At 49.8% G+C, this 24,520-nt stretch overlaps 2 protein-coding genes across 4 annotated transcripts; both read right to left on the reverse strand.

Moving 5' to 3' along the window:
* Positions 1-150: 150 nt before the first annotated feature.
* Positions 151-2,720, reverse strand: LOC107049412 (microtubule-associated serine/threonine-protein kinase 1-like). Of its 2 annotated transcripts, none has more exons than XM_025145833.3 (5): positions 1,820-2,720; positions 1,436-1,453; positions 1,074-1,243; positions 652-841; positions 151-219 (listed from the first exon to the last, which is right to left on the reverse strand). In XM_025145833.3, the coding sequence occupies exons 1-5, from the start codon at positions 1,834-1,836 to the stop codon at positions 165-167; spliced, it is 450 nt and encodes a 149-aa protein (XP_025001601.1). In that variant the 5' UTR covers positions 1,837-2,720; the 3' UTR covers positions 151-164. The 2 variants fall into 2 exon arrangements, with proteins under 2 accessions (XP_025001601.1, XP_025001600.1); XM_025145832.3 differs by having other exon boundaries at positions 1,317-1,453.
* GMIP (GEM interacting protein) lies at positions 2,003-23,749 on the reverse strand. Of its 2 annotated transcripts, XM_004950819.5 has the most exons (22): positions 22,933-23,749; positions 21,469-21,606; positions 13,546-13,639; positions 13,335-13,410; positions 12,619-12,682; positions 11,767-11,892; positions 11,453-11,517; positions 11,190-11,300; positions 10,826-10,906; positions 10,404-10,592; positions 9,823-9,960; positions 9,047-9,237; positions 8,724-8,836; positions 8,488-8,574; positions 8,267-8,365; positions 8,040-8,179; positions 7,117-7,305; positions 6,894-7,031; positions 6,593-6,789; positions 5,605-5,899; positions 4,193-4,304; positions 2,003-3,954 (listed from the first exon to the last, which is right to left on the reverse strand). In XM_004950819.5, the coding sequence occupies exons 1-22, from the start codon at positions 23,153-23,155 to the stop codon at positions 3,482-3,484; spliced, it is 3,339 nt and encodes a 1,112-aa protein (XP_004950876.1). In that variant the 5' UTR covers positions 23,156-23,749; the 3' UTR covers positions 2,003-3,481. The 2 variants fall into 2 exon arrangements, with proteins under 2 accessions (XP_004950876.1, XP_423689.4); XM_423689.8 differs by lacking the exons at positions 21,469-21,606; positions 22,933-23,749 and adding an exon at positions 19,136-19,356.
* Between the last annotated feature and the right edge of the window lie 771 nt (positions 23,750-24,520).

A 24,520-nucleotide genomic window follows, 5' to 3' on the forward strand; every position in this document is an offset into this window, starting at 1 on the left:
AAGGCGACAGAGAGACTCGGGGGGGGGTTGGGGGGGGTGGATTTGAGATCCCGGAACAGCGTTTGATGGCTCACCGGTCCCGAACCAGCAACGGGATACCGATAATCCCAATATAACTCTAATTAAATGCGGTTTAATTGCGTGTCCTCACCTCTTCTCCAGCCCTACAGAGCGCAGAGATACCGGCATTCCCCCATTGCTGCTGCAGCAGGAAAGGCCCTGAAATGATAGGGGGACCTTTGAGCACCAAAGGGTTATGGAGGGGGTGGGGGGGAACCGTGGGTGCCCATCAGCTGTGCAGCTGCACCTGAAACCCCCTCGTGCAGAACGCTCTGTTCCAGCGTCCGCAATGGGAACGAGGTGGCTGCAGTCCCTATGGGGAGCTCAGCGCTGTGCACGTGGGGGTAACGGGGCGGGGGGGGGGGCGCCCCCAGAGGGGTGGGAGAAAGGCAGAGATGGGGCCGTGAGGGGCAGCGGGGACGGCTCGGGGTTGGACTTTGGGCTCTTTTCCGACCTTAAGGATTGGATGAATTCTGTAACGAGAGGGTTTGGGGGAGATTGGGGGAGGGATTTGGCCTTATTTATAACGTCTTTGGGGAACTTTGGGGGGGATTTGGAGATGTTTAAGGGATGGGGTCCCACGGCACAAACTTGGCGGGCGGCGAAGGGGTGTGGGCGAGAGGCGAGAGCGGGATGCTGCCCGCCGACTTGCAGCGCGCTGCCCGGTACTGCCGCTGCAGCTTCGGGGAGAGGCCCTGCAGCGAGCTGGGACGGAGATGCGGGCCCGGAGCCGGCGACGGGGGAGCGCTCGAGCCCGGGGAGCTGCTGGGCGGGGACGGCCCTGCCCGAGCCAAGCGTCAGCGGGCGGCCCTCGCACCGCGCCTCGGCCCCGCGGCCTCCCCCGACCGCCGCGGCCTCCCGGCGGCCTCACAGCCGCTACTTCCGGCTCCCTCCCAGACCGCTTCCGCTTCCGTAGCCCCGTGCCCTCTTCCCGCTCCCTCCCAGACCCGCTTCCGGCTGCCCCGCCCTCCCGCTTCCGGCCTCCGCCGCCGTCTCCCCTCCCGGCCCGGTACCTGTCTCGGCGGCGCGAGGCGGGTGGGCGGGATCCCGCGCCCGCGCGTGCGTGGGGGAGGCGGGGAGGCTGTCGGAGGAGGAGAGCGAGCGGCTGAGAGACGTCAGCGAACGGCTGGTGTGCAGCAGGGACGCCTGCCGGGCCAGGTGCCGGAAGAGCGCGCTGCGCCGCCTATCGGACGGGAGGACTCACTGCAGGGCCCGCGCTATCCCGGTGCCCCGAGGCCGGCCGGGTCGCCGCTCACCTCTCGTGGCCGCCACCGGCGCCGCCCCGGCGGTTCCTGCGGGCCATTTTGGCCCGGGCGCTGCGGCGCCGCGCGGGGCCGAGGCGGATGGAGGTGTTCTCCAGGGGAGTGGTGCTCACCAGCACTTTGGTGCCGCTCTGCGGGGGCGATGGGGGAAGGGGGGTGACCTCTGACCCCGCCGTGACCCCGCGTGACGTCACCGCGACCCATGAGCCGGCCGTGACCTCTGACCCCACCCTGACCTCTCACCCCTGGGGGCTTTGGCCTCTATGCCCCCACATCCCCTAACCTCATGACACGACCCCACCTCCACGACCCCCTTAATGACCCCACACGACCCCACAACCCCATGACCCCACCGCCTCCATGACCCCCTTACCACCCCATGACCTCACATGACCCCTCCTGCCCCCCCTCCCCCCCCCCCCCCCGGTACTTCTGTGTGCATTGGAAGGGAAAGCAAAGTGCTCTGCGCCCCACAGCTTCTCCTATGGAGGACGAACCTCTGCTTCGTCTCCATCAGCGAAAGGAAATTGGAGATCTGGGAGGAGAACCATTCAGGTTCGACTGGTTCCTCACATGGGAAAGCAACGCCTTTGCTTTGTGGGGAGCTGAGTGCACTCGGTGCTTCTAATTATAGTGCCCTGAGTGTTTGCTTAAGCTCATGGAACAAATGCAGGAGAAAATTGTAATAAAACACCCGGTAATTTATTACAGAAGCTCTATGGTCTATGACAACTTAGCATTCAAAGCAATATATTCACAAATATGCATTGCTCCAGAGATGCAAACTCTGATAACCCGAACTGTACAAATAGGACCAAGAGGTCATCGGTGTTTCTCTTTACAGCTTTGTTAAGAAAAAGGACTGAAACGGTGTCCATTGATGAGATGAGAGAGGAGTTGGGTCGTTGAACCTCCTCAGCTGGTTGGGAGAGCAGAAAGTTTTCCCTCTTGGGCTGGGAGAGCAAAAGGTTTTCCTTTGGGTTGGGAATGTGGATGGTTTCCCTTTGGGTTGGGGTTGTGGATGGTTTCCCTTTGGGTTGGGAGAGCAGAATGTTTTCCCTTTGGGTTGGGAATGTGGATGGTTTCCCTTTGGGTTGGGAGAGCAGAAGGTTTTCCCTTTGGGTTGGCAACGTGGAAGGTTTCCCTTTGGGTTGGGAGAGCAGAAGGTTTTCCCTTTGGGTTGGGGTTGTGGATGGTTTCCCTTTGGGTTGGGGTTGTGGAAGGTTTCCCTTTGGGTTGGGAGAGCAGAAGGTTTTCCCTTTGGGTTGGGGTTGTGGAAGGTTTCCCTTTGGGTTAGGATCTCCTCTCCTCTCCCCGTGTCTCTGCAGTGGGTGGAAATCACTGCCAATTGCTGCCCTCGTGCAGCATTTTGCACTGCTGCCCAAATTGCATGCAGATTTCCTCCACCTTTGACTGTAACGCCATCCCATAGCGCACAGTTATCCCCAGGAATGGTGTAGGAAGACTCTCCTACATGTGTGTGTCACGAGATGGCACTGTAGGACCGAGTTCCTATTTTTGTGCAGAAAATCTGCTGCAGGGAGGCAGAAATTGGGGCGATCCCCGCAGAGGTGGGATGGAGACCCAGCAAGTTGGGGTGCCCCTCTTGTAGGGTGTTGTAGGGTGAAGAGAACCCTCTCATCCACCACGGGTTCCTCCCCTTCGTGACAATGCCAGCATCACAAGTAGTGCAGAGGCTGAAGATCCACGCAGAGCCAAATAGCTGGGAGAAATGGGAGCCGTGTGGCAGCTCTTACACTCGATCTGGCAGTGCGTTTCCCCTTTACACGCGGCTTCGTGCTGCCGAACCAATGGAAACTCCAGCAGCACCCGGAGCAGAACGGTCAGCCTGGATGACCTCAGTGGTCTTTTCCAACCTCCGCGATCCCACGATTCCGTCGGGACCGTCTGTGTTTCCTTCACTCCCGTTGTGCTTCCCGGGGAAGGCGTTGGGTTTGAGTTGGATTTCTCAACCAATGAGCAAATCCTGGGCTCACTCAAAGTCTACCAGGTCAACCCAAGCCAATGCTTTATCTCCGCCCTGCGCTGCACGTACCGACGTGGGGTGCCATTCTCACCCCACATCTCTTTACTCGTCCCTTCCTGCAGCAGCATCTCAGTGGGACCGCAGTCCTCTCCACTACTTCCAGCTGTTATCCTTATAGGATTTTCTCTGGGATTATCTCCGGGCCGAATTTCACCGCTTTCTCACCCGAAGAGAGCTCTGGGGCAGCCGAAACCTCATCAGCTTTAAACTTGGAGATGATCCTGGCGGTTTCCTCGGTGATCTGGAAGTGTTTGTGCTGTTTCCCTTTATGCCTGAGGGCGCTCATGTCCGGAGAACTGTTCCTGCTCCTCGTCCTCTCTTCCAGGATCTCCTTCCCCATACAGGTGCTGTCAATGGGGCTGCCCTCTGCCCCAGAGTCCGTGGCCATGCTGGGTGATGTGGTAGCCCTCAAGGGCAAGCTGGAAGGCTTGGGGATGTTTGGTCGTGTTTTTGGCTGCGCTCGGACGTATTTCACGGGCTGACGGCTGAAATGGCCCCGTGGCTGCGTCCCAAAGACCGGCTCTGAATCGCTGTCTGCCTTCTCCTCCGCGTCCTCCAGCTCAGAGCCAACGCTCGCATTCACCTCTGAAGACAAAGAGAATCGAAGCATTGAGATACGGTCGCTGTGACAAATAACGTTGGCCAACGGTTTCTCTTGCTGCTAGGATACTGGAAGTCCTGAAGTATTACCAGCCTAAAACTCCCCCTCTGTTTTGCTAACCAATCTATGGAGGGGTTATCCCTTCTGCCCCTTCCAAACGTAGGAATCAGACCCATATTTTACAGCTCTCCACCCACACCAGCATCGTGAGCACTGTTTTACCTCCACCCTCGGAGCTGTGGGCGCTCTCCAACATGAACCCATCCATGGCCTCTCCAGAAGATGAGATGTCGGACACGTCGTCCACGCTGGAACTGTGCTTGGAGGAGGGATTCTGTCGGAACAAAGCCATGAAGGACTCTCATTTGTCATGAAGATAACGCTCTGCTCCCACTTCACCCCCAGTGTTGTTGTGGCTGTGTGAATGGAGGATGGATTGAGCTGAACGGAGGCGACTGGTTGAACTGAAAACGCTCTGATCCCTTTTGGGTTATTGGTAAGAGGGAATGGGGAGTGGGCAGGAGGTCATAGGGCTGTCACAAACGGTCACAAAATGTGCCCCAAAGTGGTCACTGCTTCACGTAGGGCTGAGATGGTGGCGGTGCTGACATAACCCACTTCAGAGTGAGGAGGGGGGACGTCACGAACCGAGCAGTTAATTACAGCACTGTCGTTAGGATTAAGTGCACATGGGATGGAGAAGGACACGGGGATGCTTGGGGTCTGCCTGGAACCAATGTGAGTTTGCACAAAGATTGGGACACCCAGACAAGGGCTCTAGAAATCAGGGTTTTATTAATTACAGAACGAGAGTGCCCTTAGAAGCAACTCCCCTTCCTGAAGGTTTGTGCCATTCGGCTTTGCAAAATGGCCACGGAAACAGTCCAAGGCAACAGCTGTGCTTTTGGGACCCTCTGGCACATAAGATCCACAACTCAAAGCAGGAGGCAGAGAGCCCTGAACCAGAATCCAAACCCTTCGGCTTCACTTTAGGAATGCAATTTCCCCTCTTCCTCCCACCGAACCAGCGGTGAAGGGGACAGAACTGCCTCGGCTGCTGACTTGTTGGGTTGGTTTTTCTCCAAGTGCTGGAAGTGTGTGCAAACCAAGGTGATAAAACGGCTGTGGATCTTGGGGGGAAAGAAAGAAAGGCTCCAAGGCCACTGGTCAGGAATGCAGGGGGCCCCATAAGGTTCTACCAGGGAACCCTACAGAGTTTAGGGGTCAGGGATGCAGAAGGCCCTGTAGGGTTCTACCAGGGAATCCGTTTGGTTTGGTGTGCCCGTAGCTGCTTCCAAAGTGGTGGAGCTGTCTACAGCAGTGTCCAGAATAATTTAGCATGGAGGGCCCCCCAGTTTTTCAGAAATGGGGTCTAAAAGGTGGAACAAAAGCACCACCCAGAGTGGTCTGAGGAGCTGATGGGTGATACAGTGCTTATAATTCATTCTCATTCTCCCACACCATGTGCAGCTCCTTCCTCTTGGAGTAACCCTCTGATAACAGATGCATTTTTTGGGTGTGGGTTTTTTTTGTTTGTTTGTTTGTTTGTTTGAGTGTGTGCAAAAAGTTCTTTCTCTGCTGGTCCACCTCTACAGCAGGGTCAGTAAGCCCAGCTCAGTGTCTGCAAGCTCTACCTCTAGAGTTACATTCTGGGCTGTGTTTGGGCTCTGGTGTTCTTCATCCTTCTCTGTCGACGCTTCTTGCAATGGGTTTTCACACCCAAGGGACAAAGATGAGGGCAGGTCCTCCATCCCAAACACCCTTTCGTAGTTCTGGATGAGAAACTCCACAATTTGGGCTTGATACCCGGAGTCAACAAGGCAGGACATGGAGACGTCGCTCCCTGAGCCCGGCCGGATCAGAGTGGGGCCAAACACGATGCCCAAGTTGTTTGGGGACATCTTGTTCTCTTCATATTTCTCTGCCACCCTGGGGAAGGGAAACAGGTCTGAACACACTGAGAACAGAGATGGAATTCACCAAACCACCCCCCATTTCACAGCAATAAGAGAAATCCCATCTTCTGCAGGGAACGGAGCTCTAATTTGTGCATGGAAATTCCAGATACAAACATTAAAATCTATTTGGATGGTGCAGATCAAATGTGTTCTGAGCGGGGTGAAAGGGACATGATTTATGTTATCATTTAACCTCTTAATCTGTGCTTTATGAAGAGTTAACAGCAAGGACCTTCTCGTCCTTGGTCATTAAGGCTTTCTCCTAATTGCTGCAAGACTGTCCTTTCCATGTCCTTTGTGGGACGTGGTTTAGAGGACACAGTCGTGATGAGCTGATGGTTGGATCTGATGATCTTGGAGACCTGTTCTAACCTTAATGATTCCACAATCCCGAAATCCCACCCCAAGATCCAACCCCAAATTTCCACTCCAACATTCAACCCCAAAATCCAGCTCCCCAAACCCAGATCCAAAACCCCACATCAAATGGGCTGGATGGTTGGACTTGACAATCTCAGAGCTCTTTTCCAACCTTAATGACTCCATGATTGAGTGGGTGATGGGTCAGTGGTTGGATATGGCAGTCTTAGAGCTCTTTTCCAACCTTAATGACTCTACGATAAATGTTTTTTTCTACCCTTCTCCACACCAGCACTCTCCTCACCTGTACAGGTGTGCGATGAGATGCCGCAGAGTGTTGTAGTTGCTCCCAGGCAATTTGCTCAGCAAGTCCTTCATGCTCTGGATGGGATCTGAAGGGAAGCTCGTGCAGTCCACCTTCTCTTCCCCCGCTTTTTGCAGCTCTTTGGCAAGAGCAATGAGGTTGTCATAGAGCTGGTACAGCAGAATGGGTCCTGAAAGCTACAACGAGAGGAGGAAGGCAGTGAGTTACTTCATCTCACTGGTCCCACGCTGCGGAATGGGGTCAGCTGGGAGCTGCCCATTGGCAGATATTTGGTACCCACTTCCTTCAGGAAATGCTTCAGGACGCCAGTGATGTCGTGGGGGGAATGCTCGGAGAGCTCCACCAGGCTCCTGCCGTTCTCAAACGCTTGGCACAGCTTTTCCACCCGGGCTTTGGATCCGCTTATCCGATAGATCCCCTAGGAGGAGAGGAGAGGGCCTTGCATTCCAGCTACAGGGCACAAGGAGCAGAGGAGACGCTCAGCAGAACAACTCTCTGCTCACCTGCACTCCCAGAGCACGAGCTTCTATTTCAGAGGTGCACTTCACCACTATGAAGGGAACCTCCTCCGGGAAGTCTCGAGGAACTTGGGTGAAGTCAATGCCAAAGAGAGGCACCCTGTTGGGCAGCTTCTTGTGGCCGCAGGTGATCAGCAGGTTCTCCAGACACTTCTTGTGGCAGGTCAGGTAGCACTGAAATGGCAGAAATTGCTTTGAGTTCTGCTCTGGTTGCAGTCCAGCCCTTCAGCAACAGCTGAGCGCAGCACTGGGCCCAGTGCTCCAGATGGGGCCTCCTCAGTGCAGAGCAGAGGGCAGAAGCACCTCCCTTGCCCTGTTGGCCATGCTCTGGGCAATGCACTCTGGGCTCCCATTAGCATTCTTGGCCACCAGGGCACACTACTGGCTTGTGGTCAATCGTTGGTCACCAGAACCGCCGTGTCCTCTGCAGAGCTCCTTTCCACAGCTCACTCAGCCCCAGCCCAGACTGATACGTGCGGTTGTTGCCCCCCAGATTCTGGACCCTACCCCTGCCTTTGTTGAACCCCACCAGATTTATATCTGCCCAACTCTCAGCCTCTCCAGGTCCACTGAACAGCAGTGTGGCCTTCTGGGGGTGGCAGCCACTCCTCCCAGCTCTGTGCCATCATCAAACCTTCTACGGGCACGCTCCATGCCTTCACCCTGCTCACTGATGGAGATATCAAACGTGACTTTTCCTATTCCCTTTCCACCCAAGCCCCGTGGTTCCTTCTTGGTACTGCTTTGGGCAGCTGCTGTTGTACTTACGGACCCAAAACTGCACCTTGTGTCAAGAGAGGGGAAAAAAGCATATGATTTTACAGGGTGAGGGGAAGCCTTATGTTCCTACAGTGAGCTGCTCATCACCCCACGGTGCCACACGAGGTGCGTGTGATGACAGCTCTCACCTCCTCACACTCGAAGCCGTTGACCATGAAAGTGTCGCACTCTCTGCACTTGGTTGGTCCCCGCAGTTTCCTGAGTCGATGGGTCTGTGCAGCGCTGGAGAGGAGAGCGTTCCTGAACTGCTGCTGGGATGTGCCATTTTCTGCAGGAACAGCATTAGAGCATGAGAAGGAGTTGGTAGGTAAGTGGGAAAGCACGGTTTTCCACCTCGTCAGTCTATGCTGCTCACCATTTTCAGAAGTTTGCAGTGAATCTCTCTCTTCAAAGTCATCGGAGGAGGACATGGTGCCCGTGGACGAAGCTTTCAGCAGTTTCCTGGTGGAGTTTCCTTGAGAAAAGAGAAAACACGAAGAGCTGTTCCCATCCTTGTGGTCTCCTTTGGGGTTTGGTGTCTGCTCCACTCCCATCCTTGTTGGCTTTTTAAGAGAGGGCATCTTGTGCTGCTCTCACCTGGACTGGAGCTGGGAGAGTCCAAGGATCGTGACTCACAGCTCCCACTGAGGCTCTCCGTGTCGCTGCAGAGGGATTTGTTCACACCTGCCGAAGGTGGATATGGTGACCAAACATCCCCAGCAAACCTTGGGGTAACGGCTAAGAATTGCAACCGGATAACAGCAGCATCTAAATTAAACTATAGGAGCTCAAATAAGAAATAAAAAAATTGTTTTTTCTTCAATTCAACCCACTCTGTTCACCGTTAGGGGAGAACTGCCTTCTGGGTGTATCTTCTGGGGTGCTCCCATCCTTGCTGCATCCCGTATAATGCAGTGGTGTCTTCTTTTTGTTGCTGGGAGGAGACCTGGGGAGAGATTGCAAATGGTTTTCTGTCAGCACAGGATAATGAACGGCATCGCGTGGTGGAGATGCTTCCTGGATACCAGAAATGAAGCATCCATTTCAGGCAGGTTATGAGGCATAAGCTGAGATCTCAAGGAAACGAAACGCTTGCACAAAGCTGGGAAAGCATCTGATTGACGCACCAAAGTAACACAGCGCCGTTCCTTCTCACCTCTGCCCTCCGGAAGAGAGTGGCTCGAATTCAAAATGTTCCATGGGAATGTCTTTCTTCTGCAGAGCCTGGATGAACTCCAGGTATTTCTCACCCACTCTGTATGGCTTGCAGACCTCAGACAGGTGCTGGTATCCCACTGGAATCTGTTCTGACTGAGTCTGCCTCTGCTTAAACATCCTCAACGTGACCTTGTTGGAGAAAGGAGGGAATGAAAGCTGTGTTTTTGCCCAGGTGCTTTTTCTTCTCTTGGATCCCACTGGATTGGCTTTAAGGTTTCTTCCAACCCAATACTCCGTGGTTCTGTGATCTTCAGAGTCCTTTCCAATCCATTCCATGATTCTGTGACATTTAGGGTCCCTTCCAACCCAACCCACTCCATGGTTCTATGGTTCTATGATCTTTAAGGACCCTTCCAACCCAACCCACTCCATGGTTCTACGATCTTTAAGGTCTCTTCCATCCCAACCCATTCCATGATACTTCTGCTTAATGCTATCATTCTCTTCTAAGAAGGGGAATGGGGGAGGGGGGCATGGAAATCATTTGTTACTCTTTGTTTTCCTAGTTTTTTTCTATGGATATCTGCCCTCCAAGCAGCAATAACTGTATATATTTCAAGCCAACAGGTAGTCCAGATTGCTCTCTAATTTCACCTGCTGGAGAATGCCCAAACAAAGGGAAGTTCCACGGTAAAACACAGAAGAGCCTCAAGGTCTTAACCCAGAGAGTGCTTTTTCTGAAATGAGGATTGAAGGAGAAATTAGGAGACGTACCCACGTCAGCACCTCATCTCCTTGGTAAATGAGCTTCCGAATGTGGGAGACGATCCGCGCCCGCACCTTCTCCAGTTCCTGTCGCCGAAAGTTGGCATCGCCGATGCACATCCTGTACAAAGCTTCTGCTTCCTGAACCTGCGTGTGGTGAGAAGCAGAGAAAGGAGGAGAACGTCACTGAGATGGGAAGGAAGCAGGAGGAACAGCAGATGGCTCCAAGCTCCTCACATCGCTGTAGAAACACAGAATGGGTTGGGTTGCAAGAGACCTTAAAGGTTATGGGACCATGGAATGGGTTGGGTTGGAAGGGTCCTTGTGGATCATAGAACAATAGAATGGTTTGGGGTTGGGTTGAAAGGGTCATTGAAGATCATAGAACCACGGAAACATAGAATGATTGGGTTGGAAGTGTCCTATCACTCTGCCCACATAAGTTCTCTCTTCCTCCTGTTCATTAGATCCCTTCAGGCTCTGGAAGGTCACCAGGAGGTCTCCCTGGAGCCTTTTCCTCTCCAACTGCACACCCCCACCTCCCTCCACCTTTCCCCCCATAGCAGAGGTGCTCCATTCTCATGTGTCACCTTGGCTTGTGCCTCCTCACAGGAGCGCCGTCGCTTCTCCAGATGCTTGATGGCACTGCTGGGGCTGATGATGGCCGAGTTCTGGTACTCATCCTCTGCCTTTGCACTCAGCTGCTTGGCTTTCTCCATCTCCTCGCAGCGCTGGATGTACTGTAGGCGGGCTTTGCGCAGCAAGGACAGGGATTCGTTCTTGAAGAGACAAAGGGAGATTTAGGAAGCCCCAGAGAGGAGCGATGCCTGGGAGGAAAGCACCCATCTCCTGGTTCAAGAGAACATCACGGGAATTATCACTCCAATGCTCTCCCTCTTCTCCCACAATTCAGGTGCCCTAATGGAGGTCCTAGCAGGACATGTTATTTAGATATTTTTTTTTCCAGTGTTTTGAGCTGTCAGAGGATCACACCCATCTTTCAGCCCCTTACCATTCTCTTCTGCTCCTTTGTCCACTGATCTTTGAACTCTTTCCTCCACTTCTCGATCTCGTTCTTCTTGGCCGACAGAGGCTGCAGAGGGCTCATGGTTAGGGTGGCACATTTAGAATCATGAGGATCAGAAAAGACCCTTAAGATCATCAAATCCATTTCCTGGGAGTTGGCCAAATGCAGCAGACAGCTGAGGGCACAAGACTAGAACCCAACCACTGGAAAGATGTTTCCCTTTCCCTTAACCTTCTTTGTATTCCCTTCTCTCTTCCCATTAACCCAAATGAGGATAAATTCCCCCAGTTCGGTCACTGCAATACCCCATGTTTGGGAATCCTCCAATGGTTGTCCATAAATACGGCACCTGGTAGAATTCCTTCTGTTGAAGCAACCCCACTGTCTCACTGGCTGCATTTCCAATCTTGATATCGTTCTCCAAGACCATCACGTAGAGCATCCGAAGAGGCATATTGGACTGCAGAAAGCAAAAAAAAATTAATAGGGCATCAAATGGTGGATCATCCCCTCAGCTCCCCTAAATTTGGGAGCTTTTGTTGTCTGCACATGGCTTTACAGCAGCGACACAGGTTCCTCGTGTTTGCTCTAAGGGACCCCCAAGGATTGTACCTGGTGGATGATGGCGTTGCGTCCCGACTCCGCTATCTTCATGATCCCTTTGGCAAACTCTGTCTCTGTAAGAGGGCAGAGGGGATTGGACGCCAGCTGAAAGGTGGGTGCCAACGTGTTGCTCATTGGGATCATTTTGGTAAGGAAATAATTCAGATTCACCCCCTTTGCCTTCATATGTGAACGCAAATAAGTTTCTCATCGCTCTACCTTTGTTTGCAAAGGAGCATCCTTGGCTATGACTTATTAAAAATGCTATAAAATGTGCATATAGAAATAAAGGCTCTCAGATGGAGCTGTGCAGTCCCACTCACCATAATTCAGGCGTTTCTCGATCCAGCTGAGGAGCTCCTTGACATATTTACACCACATTTTGGCGTACTCCAGGGCCGCATCGATGCCACCTTCGCATTTTATCAGCATTTCATCTGCCTCCTCCACTGCAAAAAGAACCCACACAGATGTGGTGCGGCTACACTCAACGCACCGAGGTTCCCCAGGGGTGGAAGGATGGGAGTATGGGGATTTGGTGCTGCATAATTCTCAAATAACAGTCATAAAATAAAATTACAAAGGGTTTTTTTCCTGAATAATCATCATGGTCCATTTGGTGGCGATACCACCCGTCCAGCCATAGGAGCTCCAGGCAATTTAGACACATATACTCCTCTACCGCCACTTCTAATCAGTACTTTGGTTTAATTAGGAAACCAGAAGGGAAGGAGCTGGCATGCTGCTGGTGATGATGGATGAAGCTGCAAGAAGGACTCTTGTCCCTTGTCAGAACCCAAGGAGAAATGAATCTAAACATGCTTAGAGCTGAAATCTGTGAGGAATCCACTTGGAAAACCTTTTTTGTCTTCTTTTCTGTACAGAAACTTCACATGAAGAAAAACCAGTTTAACGTCACCCTTTATGGTGCCAACAACAACCGCTGAGAATCATCCCAATGGGCAATAGAAGGGAATATCCCCAGTTTTACCCCAAACCTTTCAGAATTTGTGTCTCAGTGCCTCAGAACCTCAAGAGAGGGACCTTAATGAGGCGTTAATGAATAATATTAAAGGGAAATTCTGCTGCAGCAGAAGGACCACGGAGCTCAAAGTTACTGACATATGGATGGAGTATCCTCGTGTCACCTTTGGGGTTTTAATTCATGACTTTACCTGTTAGGTCTCCCTGCATTTGTCTCTCCAAACTGCTTTTGCTCTTGGAGAGATCTTCACTTGGCTATGGGGGCAAAAAAACAAGAAAAACAAAGAGGAAATGGTGAAGGAAAAGGCAAAGTTTGGGGGAATTTGAGAAGAATTCAGTTGGAGATTTCATTTCTCTCCATTGGGCAACCTGGCGGGGTTGGTGGGGTTAGAAGAATAAGAGTCTGATGTTTGGTGAGGGGAATGTAGCACGATATGAAAGTCCACCATGAAATCCAGAGGAAACAGTTCAGTAACACGGGGAGCTTAAGGTTGGAATCACAAAAAAATCAATTTTATTTAAAAATTAAGTTTATCTCTGGGGATAATGTGATCTCACGGGAACAGTGGCTGTAAGAGAGAAAATTGATCTCCTGCCCCTTTATTCACACAGAAGAACACGGAATGAGTATGACCACCCACACTGCATGAATCCCACGCTGCCCAAAAGGAGCTGAAGAACAATTAAGTTCTATTTTAAAAGGCTTCTGTTGCTTAAGGACAGGATTTTAGGTTAACGGGATCCAAACAGGACATCAAACAGAATACGCCATATTCTACTCCAAATCGAACTTTGGGTGACAAAACAATGCCACTGTGGCCAAATAGTAATAATAATGATGATGATGATGATGATGATGATGATGATGATAATTTCTTTACTAAAACGGATCTTATCCTTTGCCTACCACAATGATCTCCCTTTCCGTGGACAGCTCTGCATCTCCAGTGCCATCGGCGTCCCCAATGAACATATCCACTGCCCTGTTGAACAAAAAGGGATGAAATAAATCATAGACTCATCAAGGTTGGGAAAGACCACTGAGACCATCCATCCCTACCGCAGATGAAGGCTTCAGTGACCCAAAAAGTGGGTTCTGCCCCTCTTTCTCTACGTACGCATTTCCAATTGAGATTTCTATGGCATCCAGGCTGCGGAATATCTCACTGTAGCGCTTCTTGTTTTCAGGTGCCCTTTCTTGATGGTCGAGACCTGGGAATGGGGAAGAAATAATTTCACAGAAGGCCAAGAGCTCCTTTGAGGTCTACAGAATGGTTTCTGGAGGTGCAGAGGAATGTGGTTGAGCTCCACTCTATCATGAGGATGTGACAAATTACGATGTCCCGGTGAGGCACAGCCAGGTGATGCCCAACATGAAATGGGATTTGCAAGAAAACACAGAGTAATACATTTCCCAGGGTTCCTTGGATGATGGAAGATGAGCGGGTGGATATCAACAGGAGACATCTGTGCTGCTTTAGGGCTTCCAAGCAGACCCATCAGTTGTGAAAACTGTGCAGAAAGCTTTGTGGCAGCGCTATGGGGTGAAGTCATGGTGTGCCCATAATACAGCCAATGGGGTCAATGGCTCCGTGTCCCGGTGGAAGTGGGACAGAGGTGGTGTCCCCTCGGGTCCATCTGGGATTTCAACACCATTATCCATGACACAGATGATGGGATCAGCGCACCCTCAGCAGTTTGGTGCTGGCACTGAGCTGAGCAGTGCAATTGGCACAAAGGAAGGAAGAGATCCATCCCAGACAGAAGCAGAAAGTGGACACATGAGAACCTAATGAGGTTCAACAAAGCTCTGTGATCTTGAAGTACCCTTCCAACCCTACAGCGCTGTGATTCCCTGGATCTGTGACCTTCAAGACTCCTCCGAACCCAAACCCAACCCAACTATTCTCTGTTTCTGTGATTTTCAAGGTCCCTCCCAACTCAGCCCATTCCATGGTTCTATGATCTTTCAGGACCTTTCCAGCCCAACTCACTCCATGGTTCTGTGATCTTTCAGGACCCTTCCTACCCAACACATTCCATGTTACTGCGATTCTATGATTCTCTGCCCTTTGTTCAGTGCTGACAATGCACCGGGAGACCTGATGGAGGAGCTCATGGGGTACAAAAACCTGCTCTGCACACACAGAAAGCAAAACAGAACTGAATGCACAGGACTGAACAGCAGAAGTGTTGGCAGCCCAACAGTCAACTTCAGTGCAGAAGTTGCCTCTTCCTCATGCATCACATGTGCATCACTGTGCGTGGAGGTTCCTCAGTCTGATTTGTGGTGAGGATCTGCATTTCTGCCACAAGGGGGGCAGTTCTGGGGGGCACATGAAATGGAGAATGGGCTCATCCCTCCACGAGGGGCAGCGGGTTCCTCCCATAGACCTTTGTAAGCTCTCAGCATACTATGCTTGAGCCCGTGCATGGAGCAGGTGACCACATGTGGTAATTAACGCTGCTAATTGGTCACTGAGGGCAGACGTAAAACTCTGCATGGGCTGAAAGCTGCTGTAAAAAAGGGTAAAAAAAACCACAGAACAAAAAACACTTTAAAATATAGAAACGGGCAGTGGTGGTGAAAAACAAACAAAAGAAAGCTTCACTCTTTTTTGTCCTTTCAACATCCCAGGAAGCAGGATGTGGTTGACCTCAGCCTAAAGTTGCTTCACTTGTCGTTGCGTTCCTCTCACAAATGTCATTCTGATGGTGCAGAAAAAGCAAAAAATTGTGTTTTTTTCTGTGTCAGCAGTGAGGGACTGTCAGCGCCTTTTGGCATTGAGGATCCAACAGCTGCACATCTGAGGTTTGCCACTCTCATGGGTAGGAACACACAGGGGGTTGTGGGAATATTCTCCTGTGTCCCACCGCCCTCTTTTTCAGACATTTCGTTCCTGAATTCATTCATTCTTTCTTTTGTGGACTCCACACATTGAATCTGGTTGTGCAAAGAAGAGCAGTTTTTCCTCAAACAAGGCCCTGAAATTCCGCTGGTATCGTTCCCAGTGATTTGGGTCCTCTGGAAGCACTTTTTTGTTGTGGTATTGGCAAACAGTGCATCTGTTTTCTTGCTTTCTTGCCCCAAGATGAGCATCAGTGCCTATAAAAAGCTTCTCAATCAACATTAATTAATTGCAGCTTATATTACAGCCTCAATACATCTCTGTCTTCTGAGGGCAGTTATGATCATGTAGAACAAAAATGCCAAATGAGACTATCCTGCCCCAAAAAAAGTGCCTCTTAACACATCAGATATTTTCTAGCAGCACATCAGTGAGAATTCCTTCCTTATTAAATTTAACATCCTCGGATTTGCACATGGGAGTGCTCCCAACCAACTCCTGACTGATTTGCCTCTGCCTTACTGAGCAAATCATCCACATTTCAGCTTTATTTCTTTACGTGCTTTCATCCCAAGAGAAATGGGAGTGCAAAATGGGGCGAAGATGCTCATTTTTGGCCATAAAAGCACCAACAGAGCCACAAACTGCACCCAACACCTCACAGGGGTAAATCAACGTCCCCACCTCCTGCTCGGGGCAGGGGGGGGGAGTCTACCAAAATTCTCTTTGTTCTTCTTTTGAATATAAATACCAACTGTTCATAATCCAAGACATAAATCTGAACTTAATAGTTTAATTGGAAGCCTCATGTCTTTCACTGTTCGCTTGAACAGATGTCTTTAATTTCTCTTGTTTACCACCAGTGGGGGATTATACAACAGGAAGGAGTGACTCAACCCAGCAGTGCTGGCAATGGGGAGCGTGAAACATTTCGAAAGCAGCTCTTGTACAGCAGAGAATCAACAGCCTCAGCCTTCTCATCAACCCTTCCTTTAATCCGAAGTAAAATAACACTACATGGTGTCCCATGGAAGCAGCAAGGTAGAGAAGGCGAATGTGATGGCCTCAATAAGGAAGTGGGGTCTGCCCAAGCACCTTTAAGACTGCTCTTAAAGCAAGAAGGTGGTCTGAGAAATTCATAAAATTGAGAGTATTAATCATTGTGCCGTTCTCATTTAAACAATTTTTTTCTTAGAATCTTGACTTTTTTCATAGTCCTCCAAGGGCATCAGGTCTATCCGTTAACCCATCGCCATTCCATGAATTATGGAATCATTACAGTTGGAAAAGACCTCCAAGAACATCAAATCCAACCACCAGCACATTTTTGGGGCGGGATTTCGGAATAATAGAATCATTGGTGTTGGAAATGACCTCCAAGATCAAGTCCAGCCACTGACCCATCACCACCGTTCCCACTCAATCATGACCTTAAATAGAACTGTAGAATCATTGAGGTTGGAAGAAACCTGCAAGATCATCAGTCCAACCAACAACCCATCCCCACCCACAGAACTATTAAATCATGGAACCATTAAGGTTGGAAATGACCTCAAGTCCAACCATTAAACACATCTGGGGGCAGGATTTTAGAATCACAGAGTCATAAAGGTTGGAAAGGCCACTCAGACCACCAAGTCCAACTGCCAACCCATCCCCACCATGCCCATAGAATCACGGGATCCTTCAGGTTGGCTTTGAGCTCTCCCAGCCTTGAGGTTGGGTTGCAGATGCGAGCAAAGCAAATTAAGTCAATTTGCATGGCAGGGGGTGTTGGAACGAGGTGATGCCTTTTGGTATCACCTTTCGGTTGGTCCTTTCCAACCCAATCCACCCTATATTCTCAATTCTGCATCTCTGAGGGTGATTTTGGTTTAATTTCTCCTCCTCATCTCTATCACTCAGCAATTCTGAACCAAGGGCAGCAATCCCACCCGTACCAACACGAAGGGGCCCGAAGGAAGCTGCAACGTCCTATAAAAACATCACAGTATTTTTAGCAGCCCTTGTTCTGCAGTTCAACAGAAGCATCACTTCCCTTTCAGCCGGGCCATGAGATAACTGCCCCAAACCCTCAGTTCAGCACCACCGGTGGATTTCGGTATCACAGCTCTACCGCGAGATTTCCTGGCAGCGCCTTCCTCTTCTCTGCACTCAGTTTTGCACTTTGCAATGCAATATCTGAAGCTTTTCCGCCAGGGCAAAGCTGGTTCTGCATATCAGGGCTCAACGCATCTCAGCAGCAGATGTAGAAAATCCACTTTCTGCCAACTTTTTGGTAAAAAAGAAAAAAAAAAGAGGCCAAGAGAAAAGCCTCTGGAAACCTGAATTGTCAGCGCTGCTCCTATGTGAGATCCTCCCCCTGTAGTGAGGCTGTGTCATTATGACTGTGCCTAATTGTGCCTTGCTCAGCATCTCCCTGCCCAGCTCAGAATCATCCGAGTTCCTCACCAGTGCTGCTGTAAAACCAACACCGCTTCCCATCCGTCGCTCTGATTTCTTGTATTCTCTGCCCACTTTAGTGGGGGAAAAAAAAAGAAAAATAGTGAAAAAATGAATTTATAAATCAGTTCATCACTGAGGAGGTCAGAGATGCTAATTAACAGCTCCCAGTGGACAGGAAATAATAGCAAAGTCAGAAGTCATAAATAGATTGTGCATTAATGAGGGGGTAATGAGACGTGTCGAGGGGGTGAGATGAGAATTTCCACTTACGACACCATTTCACCTCATTAAAATAAAAGTGTGTGAATTGAAAATGCTCCTCTACTGGTCACGGAGGGATGAATCAAAGACCCTCGTTGGCCAAAAAAATATAGGGATGAGGAAAATAATTCACACACAGAACTTTGTTGCTTTGTAGAATGGCTGAAAACCAACCCTGATATGTGAGGTTCTGTTGGTGGGAGGAACTCTGTGGGTATGGCCCAGTGGGATGTTCCGAAGGCAAAGGATGGGATTCTTGGTCCGATTTTAGAAGTTTCACTAAGAAACCTAAAAACACAGCTTAAATCAGAGATAATCAATTAATCCACAAACGGGGTGGCTAATAAGCCAACAGATGTGATTGCTAATTGATCCATGTACGGGGTTGCTTCTAGAGGTCCCAGACACCACTCTTTGGTGGCTTTAGAGTCACAGGGTCATAATGAATTTAATAAGCAATCAGCCTGCATCGTGGTGGAGTGCTTGGCAAGATAATGATCGTACACCAATAATGAAGGCAGAATGCCATTAATTAGCGTGCAATTGGCCTCAGAAAGGGCAGCAAGCAGCCTAATGCCTGCAAATTAATTGCAGATGTCATTCCTCCAGGCTGGAAAAGTGCCTCAAAAAAAGCAGAGAGGGACCCAAGAGGAGGGTGCCCAACAGGAGCTTTGTGTGCAGACGCCATGAAAAAAAAAGAGTGTTATTCAGTCATGCTGATTCTGTTCTATAGGTGATAGCCTAATGGATATTAATTTGGGCTTTATCACAGTTTTTGGTCGGATGGACCCGACCGGAAGTGTGCAAAGTGCCAACACTGAGAGAACGCCTCCTGCCTCCCCAAAAATGTGGTCTGCTCCCTTTCCTCTTACCTAAGAGAATGTCCAGTCCCAGTGCATCAAATAATGCCACGTCAGAGAAAATTCAGTGAGAATTCAATGAAATTCAATGAGAATTCAATGAGAGTTCAGTGAAATTCAAGAAAAATTCAATGGAATCCAATGAGAATTCAATGAGATCAGGGCGACCTGGATCTTGATGGAAACCCCAATGGGTTGCATTGGCACCCAGATCTGCAAGGCGACTCTCCTGTCATCTCCTGCCCCACAAAATACTCATAAAGACGACAAAAGGTTCTGATGCCATCACATACCACTTTGCTCCGGGTCTCCCATGGCCGAATCCTCAGTTTTTTGGTCTGAAAGCAGCAGAATCCCAAGCAATCCGACTCTGAATCACAGCTGGATTGAGCAAAAGGGGATTTGGGGGTTGGATCAGACGTTGGGAAGTGACCCCATCCCGTGAGAGCTGCTTGAGATGGCAGCAGAAGTGTCGGTGAATGCAGCCCATGGACTTCCTGCAGTTCGCTTCTGTGTAAGGAAATGGTCGGTGGTGTGCGTCTGCTTCACTGTGCAATTTGCATAACTGGTGCTGGTGGGAAGGAACCATTGCAGAGCCCTCTGGTTTCAGTGCAGCAGCAATTCTGCACTTTTTATACCCATGGAAAGCCTCGTTTTCCTGGGGAAAAGCCGTGTTTCTAAACGTACCGATCTTCAGGTTCAAAAGGAGGAGAGAAGAGGTGAACCCCTTTTGTTCCTGTGGTTTTAATGCCTGTAGAGCACCAGCACTCCTGCCTACCAGACACCAAACTTCCACTCTGTTGTCGTTGTTGAATTTCACTCTACACGGAAAGAATTTTGAGATTCTGGGTCTTCTCCATGGGACTGTGGGTCCTGAAAAGCTGGGGGTAATGGGACTGGGATGTGTGGGTGGCAAGAAGTTGGTGGGAACGGGTCCTCAGTGAGCCATTCCCCCAGACTCCTCATTAATGGATTGTTCAAAATGGGTTCAGTTTGCCTTCAATGCAGCAGTGTTCTAACGACGAGATTGGAAATGGAAAATGTTTCTTTGGGGTTTACAGACTGAAAAGAGCAGAGATTGAAGTGAACTTTGTCCTGTGCAAATACTAATGGCATAAATACCCAAATATACAATGGCAAAAGGTTTAGAAATGACTTCTAAGAACACAAAGTCCAACCATTGACCCATCATCCTCCATGGTCACTCATAGGATTGTGGAATTGTTATGGTTGGAAAAGATTTCCAAGATCGTCGAGTCCAACTGTTTACCCACCACCAATCACAGTGTCCACTCATAGGATCATGGAATCACAGAGTTATTTAAGTTGGAAATTAACTACAGGGAGAAGGGAAAGGGAAACGGAAAGGGAAAGGGGAGGGGAGGGAAAAAGAGAAGGGAAGGGGAAGGAGAAAGGAGAACAGAAAGAAGAAAGGAAAAGGAAAAGAAAGAGAATAAGGAAGAGAAAAGGGAGAGGAAAATGGAAAAGGAAGTAGGAAAGGAAAAAGGAAGAGGGCAAAGGGGAGAAGGTGAAAGAAATCAGTGTTAACGCAGTGAGTTTCTCCTATCGAATCCTCCACAGCCCATGTCTCTGTTTCCTGTGTTCAGTCCGTGTAATTATGGGTATGTCGGTGTCATTACCAAACCCTGTTTATGAAGTGCTGCATTTACAGATAGAAGCCATAAAATTGTGTTTATAGTGCGAAGGCATTTATGGCCCGAAGGACTTCAGCACAGCACTACAACACCCCCAGCACCCAAACAGTAATAAAAAGCCCATAAAAGCCAACAGAGAACAAAGGGTGAGATTCCTTATCTACCAGAAATGCCGCTTACCATCCCAATTCCCGATCCCATCATTTGGCTTCCTACATGTTCTCATTGCATTTCACTTCTTTTTTTTGTGAAACCCAAAGCTTTGTTTTGCAGATCAGAGGTTAAAAAAAAAAAAAAGGGAAGTGGAGGAGTTTCTGCAAAAATCCCCGTATGTTCTTCTAAGGCAGCCCACGTTTTTACATGGAGTCCTTCTTACATGCAAGGTCTTCCAGCAGCAATTCCTATTTGCCGCTGTGGTCGCATCACGGCTGATGGCAGAGCAGAACTCTGCCCCACTGGTGACGCTGAGCTCCACCATCCTGCACGCTCTCTGTATATCCAAAGGGTGAACTCTACGTGTTGCTGTTCTACAGAATGACAATGCAGAGCCCTCTGGCAGTGCTATGAACTTCCCTTTGTGCCACTGATGCTGCTTTACGAGTCAAATAGAAATGGGGGAGGAAAGCAACCGCGGCTGCTGGGTGATGGCATTTCCCTTATTTCCCCACGCCTCACTGAGAGCCTTGTGCCAGTCCTCTGCTCTGCTGGGGGCTGTGTGTTGTGAAGTGGGGATGGGACATACAGAAATCCCTCTTGAAGCTCAGCTGAGCCTCAGATCAATGGGCAGCAACCATTTATTGAGCTTTCAGGTGTGGGTTTTTCCACCAGATTTAAAGAGATCCTCCTCCTGCTTTTCTCCTGCTCTAAAACCACCACCTCCCCAGCAGGAGGGACCCGAGCATGGCCCTCTACCACCGAGCAGAAGGCTGTAGCAGTTACATTCCCCAAAGGGAACGCTGACCAACGTTTACCGTTGATGTTGGCAATGAGTGTGGCTATGGCCAAGTGGATGGCGTCCCCGGTCACAGCGGGATAGGTGTTCAGGAAGGAGAAGATGGAGTGCAGGAGGTCTGACAGTTTGGCTTTGACAGGGCCCGAAAAATCTTCACCTAAAATTAAAAAGGAGGAAAAAAAATGATTTTCTTGATAATTTTCTCTCTTTTTTTGCATCCCCACTTCCGCCAGCAGGGAAACATTCATCAGAACGCTCCGTCCAAACACTGAAGTTCTGTGCCAAATAGAAAATAAGAAGTAATGAAGGCCAAAACAACCCCCCCAAAAAAAACCAACACGCAGAGGGAGGATGGCTCTGGAAATCGTCCAGTTCTTCAACACCAGGGACCTTTGTGGGGGTCTCCACTGCCTTTTGTCCTGGTTCTATAATGCAGACCTGAACAATGGATGCATTGCTTTGTGCTTCAGGGCTGCGCTGTGCCATGGAACTATGGAACAGAATGGGTTGGAAGGGTCCTGAAAGATCCTAAATCCATGGAATGGACAGGGTTAGAAGGACCCTTGAAGATCATAGAAACAGAGAACGGTTGGGTGGGGTTTGAAGGAACCTTAAGACCCCAGAGCCGTTGAATCTCAGCACAGTTGGGTTGGGGAACTGTATGGCAAACAGATACCCCATACCCCATCCAATGTGGTCTCTGCCGAAGCCTTCTCCTCAGAGCTGCTCTCCATGAGTTCTTCCCTATCTGGGATTATCCCAACCCAACACCCCACACTCAGCCTGAAAATCTTGCTGGGTTTACATAGACCCACTTCATGAACATATTTCAGGAAAACACCCCCAACCTGAGCCAACAAATCCGAGGCAGCCCGGGCACATCCAATTCCCATTTGCATCCGGGGTTGTTCAGGGGCTGCTATGGGCAAAACCCAAAGCAAAAGAGAATGGCTGTGGTTAACTGGAGGAGCATCACCCACCCAACCCGTTCAGTGTGCCGCGGGGGGAGCAGACACCACAACGGCTGTGGGTGGAGGGAGCAGGATCGCGGGGGAGGAAATTTCTCAGGGGGGCTTTTGTTTGTGCTCACAGATTACAGGGCAGCACGGAGCCTGCTCAGCCTGCAAGTCATCCCAGTGCCTTCAGGAGCACTTCAGGTTTTTGTTTTTGCACTGTATTCGGAGGAAATCTGTGCACTCGGAGGGCCGAGTGCTGCCACGTTTCATCCGTTGGTGCTCTTCGTTAGGGGAGAAGCCATTGGAGTAATTAAACATCCCCAAAGAGAGAAACAGAGCGCAAGATGACCTTCAGGACATCTAAGCTCGTTGCTTTAAGCAAATAAAGAATGATGATCACTTTTGCTCGTGTCAATAGTAATCTACTTGTTTTGCAAGCCCATAAGAAACTCCCATTTCTTATTTTTGTTTATAATCATCGCTTTTTATTATATTAATAATAATAAGTGATTATTATTATTATTTACCTTTTTGGAAGAGCTCTCGGAGGCACTGAAATTTCCCATCGATGCTCTTTAGGTGCTGGGTGACGCGGAGCACTTCACCGGCACGGTGCTCAGGTGTGGGGCAATGGGATGGAGCCCAGGAAGCAGCCGGGATTCCCAAGTGGGAGTTATGCTCAGGGGGAAGGAACCCCGCTGGGAATCCATCCGCAACCCGAGCGTCATCCCGGGATCCCAACCCATTCATGGTCAGCACCGCTCTGCATTTATTCCTTTGTGGTTGGGAGGGGATGGTCGTCCCTTCCAACCCAACTCATCCTATGGGTTTCCTTATCCAGTAGAGCTGTACCCAATGTCTTCGGAGAAATGACGGAGGCAGTTTTTAATGAACAAATTTCCTCTCTTCAGCAAACAGAAACTCAGGTTTGGGAAGCTTTCCCTTAAGCTTGGATATCAAAAGCCCTGAACATCCGTATGCAATCACAGTGCATTTCTTTGTCGGTCTCTCTCCTGTCGTATAATATTTGCAAGAGGAAATGTTGGCTCAGGCGATCTACAGAGAATAATTTCCATCTCTTAGGGAGGGTTTTTCATCTCCTAGAGAAGATATTCCATCTCTTCCGTTGCCCATCCTTGGCTAAAAGACAGAGCAGGAATCATAGAGTCGTGGAGTCATAGAATCGTAGCATCATCGAATATCCAGACTGGGAAGGGACCCATAGGGACCATCGCGTCCAACGCCTGCAAAAAAGCCGTAAAATCTCTCAGTTATCACTGCTGCATCTCGGTGGTCGCTGATGAAGCCAGAAACGGCGTCGCTGTCGGTGTCCTGGTTCCCTCTGCAGACTTCGGAGTCAGATGGAGGGCGGATCTACGCGCCGTTGGCGTTGGCGTGGGGCAGGAACCTGGGGCAGGTGTCAGGCAATGTGGATTTTCCACATTCCTTCTGGGAGCTGTGAAATGAGTCCCTTCCCCAGCTATCGGAAGGGAAGGATCAGATGGATCCTCCCACCCACGCTCGCTCTTTAACCCTTGGCTGTCTGTGGGCTGGGAGGTATCTTTGTCGTTCCACTGCTACCTGCAGATTATTTGTGTGTGGTGTACTCGGGGGGGGAAGGGGGGAGGAAGGGGAACTGTGTGACAGGGCAAAAAGCAAAGCAAGAATGACACCAACTGTAATGTGTAATATGTGGGACAAATGGATGTGTCTCCATCTTCATCTGAAGCTGTGGAGGTGGGCAGTGAGTTTTCCCCTCCCTTCAGTTTCAGGGTTTCTATCGCATTGAGTTCCCCCGCAGAAAAACAGCACTGCTCTTTTCCGCCTCTTCTGAAGCTGAGCTTTGTGCAGGACTTCCCAAGCTGTCCTATGATCCTTAAGGATTCCCCCAACCCAATCCATCCAATGATTCTATGGTTCTACGACCTTTGAGGACCCAACCCAACCCATTCTATGGTTCTATTATCTTTGAGGACCCAACACAACCCACTCTGAGGTTCTATTATCTTTGAGGACCCAACACAACCCATTCCACGGTTCTGTGTTCTTTGAGGACCCAACACAACCCACTCTGAGGTTCTATTATCTTTGAGGACCCAACACAACCCATTCCAT

The sequence above is a fragment of the Gallus gallus genome, chromosome 30 (genome assembly GCF_016699485.2).
Source record: "Gallus gallus isolate bGalGal1 chromosome 30, bGalGal1.mat.broiler.GRCg7b, whole genome shotgun sequence".
NCBI classification, from domain to species: domain Eukaryota; kingdom Metazoa; phylum Chordata; class Aves; order Galliformes; family Phasianidae; genus Gallus; species Gallus gallus.

Excerpts from the sequence above, each read along its gene's own strand:
- LOC107049412 (XM_025145832.3), bottom strand. The coding sequence starts at position 1,873 with ATGGTTCTCCTCCCAGATCTCCAATTTCCTTTCGCTGATGGAGACGAA. Across the intron at positions 842-1,073 it reads GCCTCGCGCCGCCGAGACAG|GGCCGTCCCCGCCCAGCAGC; the intron begins GTACCGGGCCGG and ends TGGCTCGGGCAG. Across the intron at positions 220-651 it reads ACCCCTTCGCCGCCCGCCAA|GGCCTTTCCTGCTGCAGCAG; the intron begins GTTTGTGCCGTG and ends CTATCATTTCAG.
- GMIP (XM_004950819.5), bottom strand. The coding sequence starts at position 23,155 with ATGAATGGGTTGGGATCCCGGGATGACGCTCGGGTTGCGGATGGATTC. Across the intron at positions 21,607-22,932 it reads CCGAGAGCTCTTCCAAAAAG|GTGAAGATTTTTCGGGCCCT; the intron begins GTAAATAATAAT and ends TTTTAATTTTAG. Across the intron at positions 7,306-8,039 it reads ACGGCTTCGAGTGTGAGGAG|TGCTACCTGACCTGCCACAA; the intron begins GTGAGAGCTGTC and ends CTGCCATTTCAG.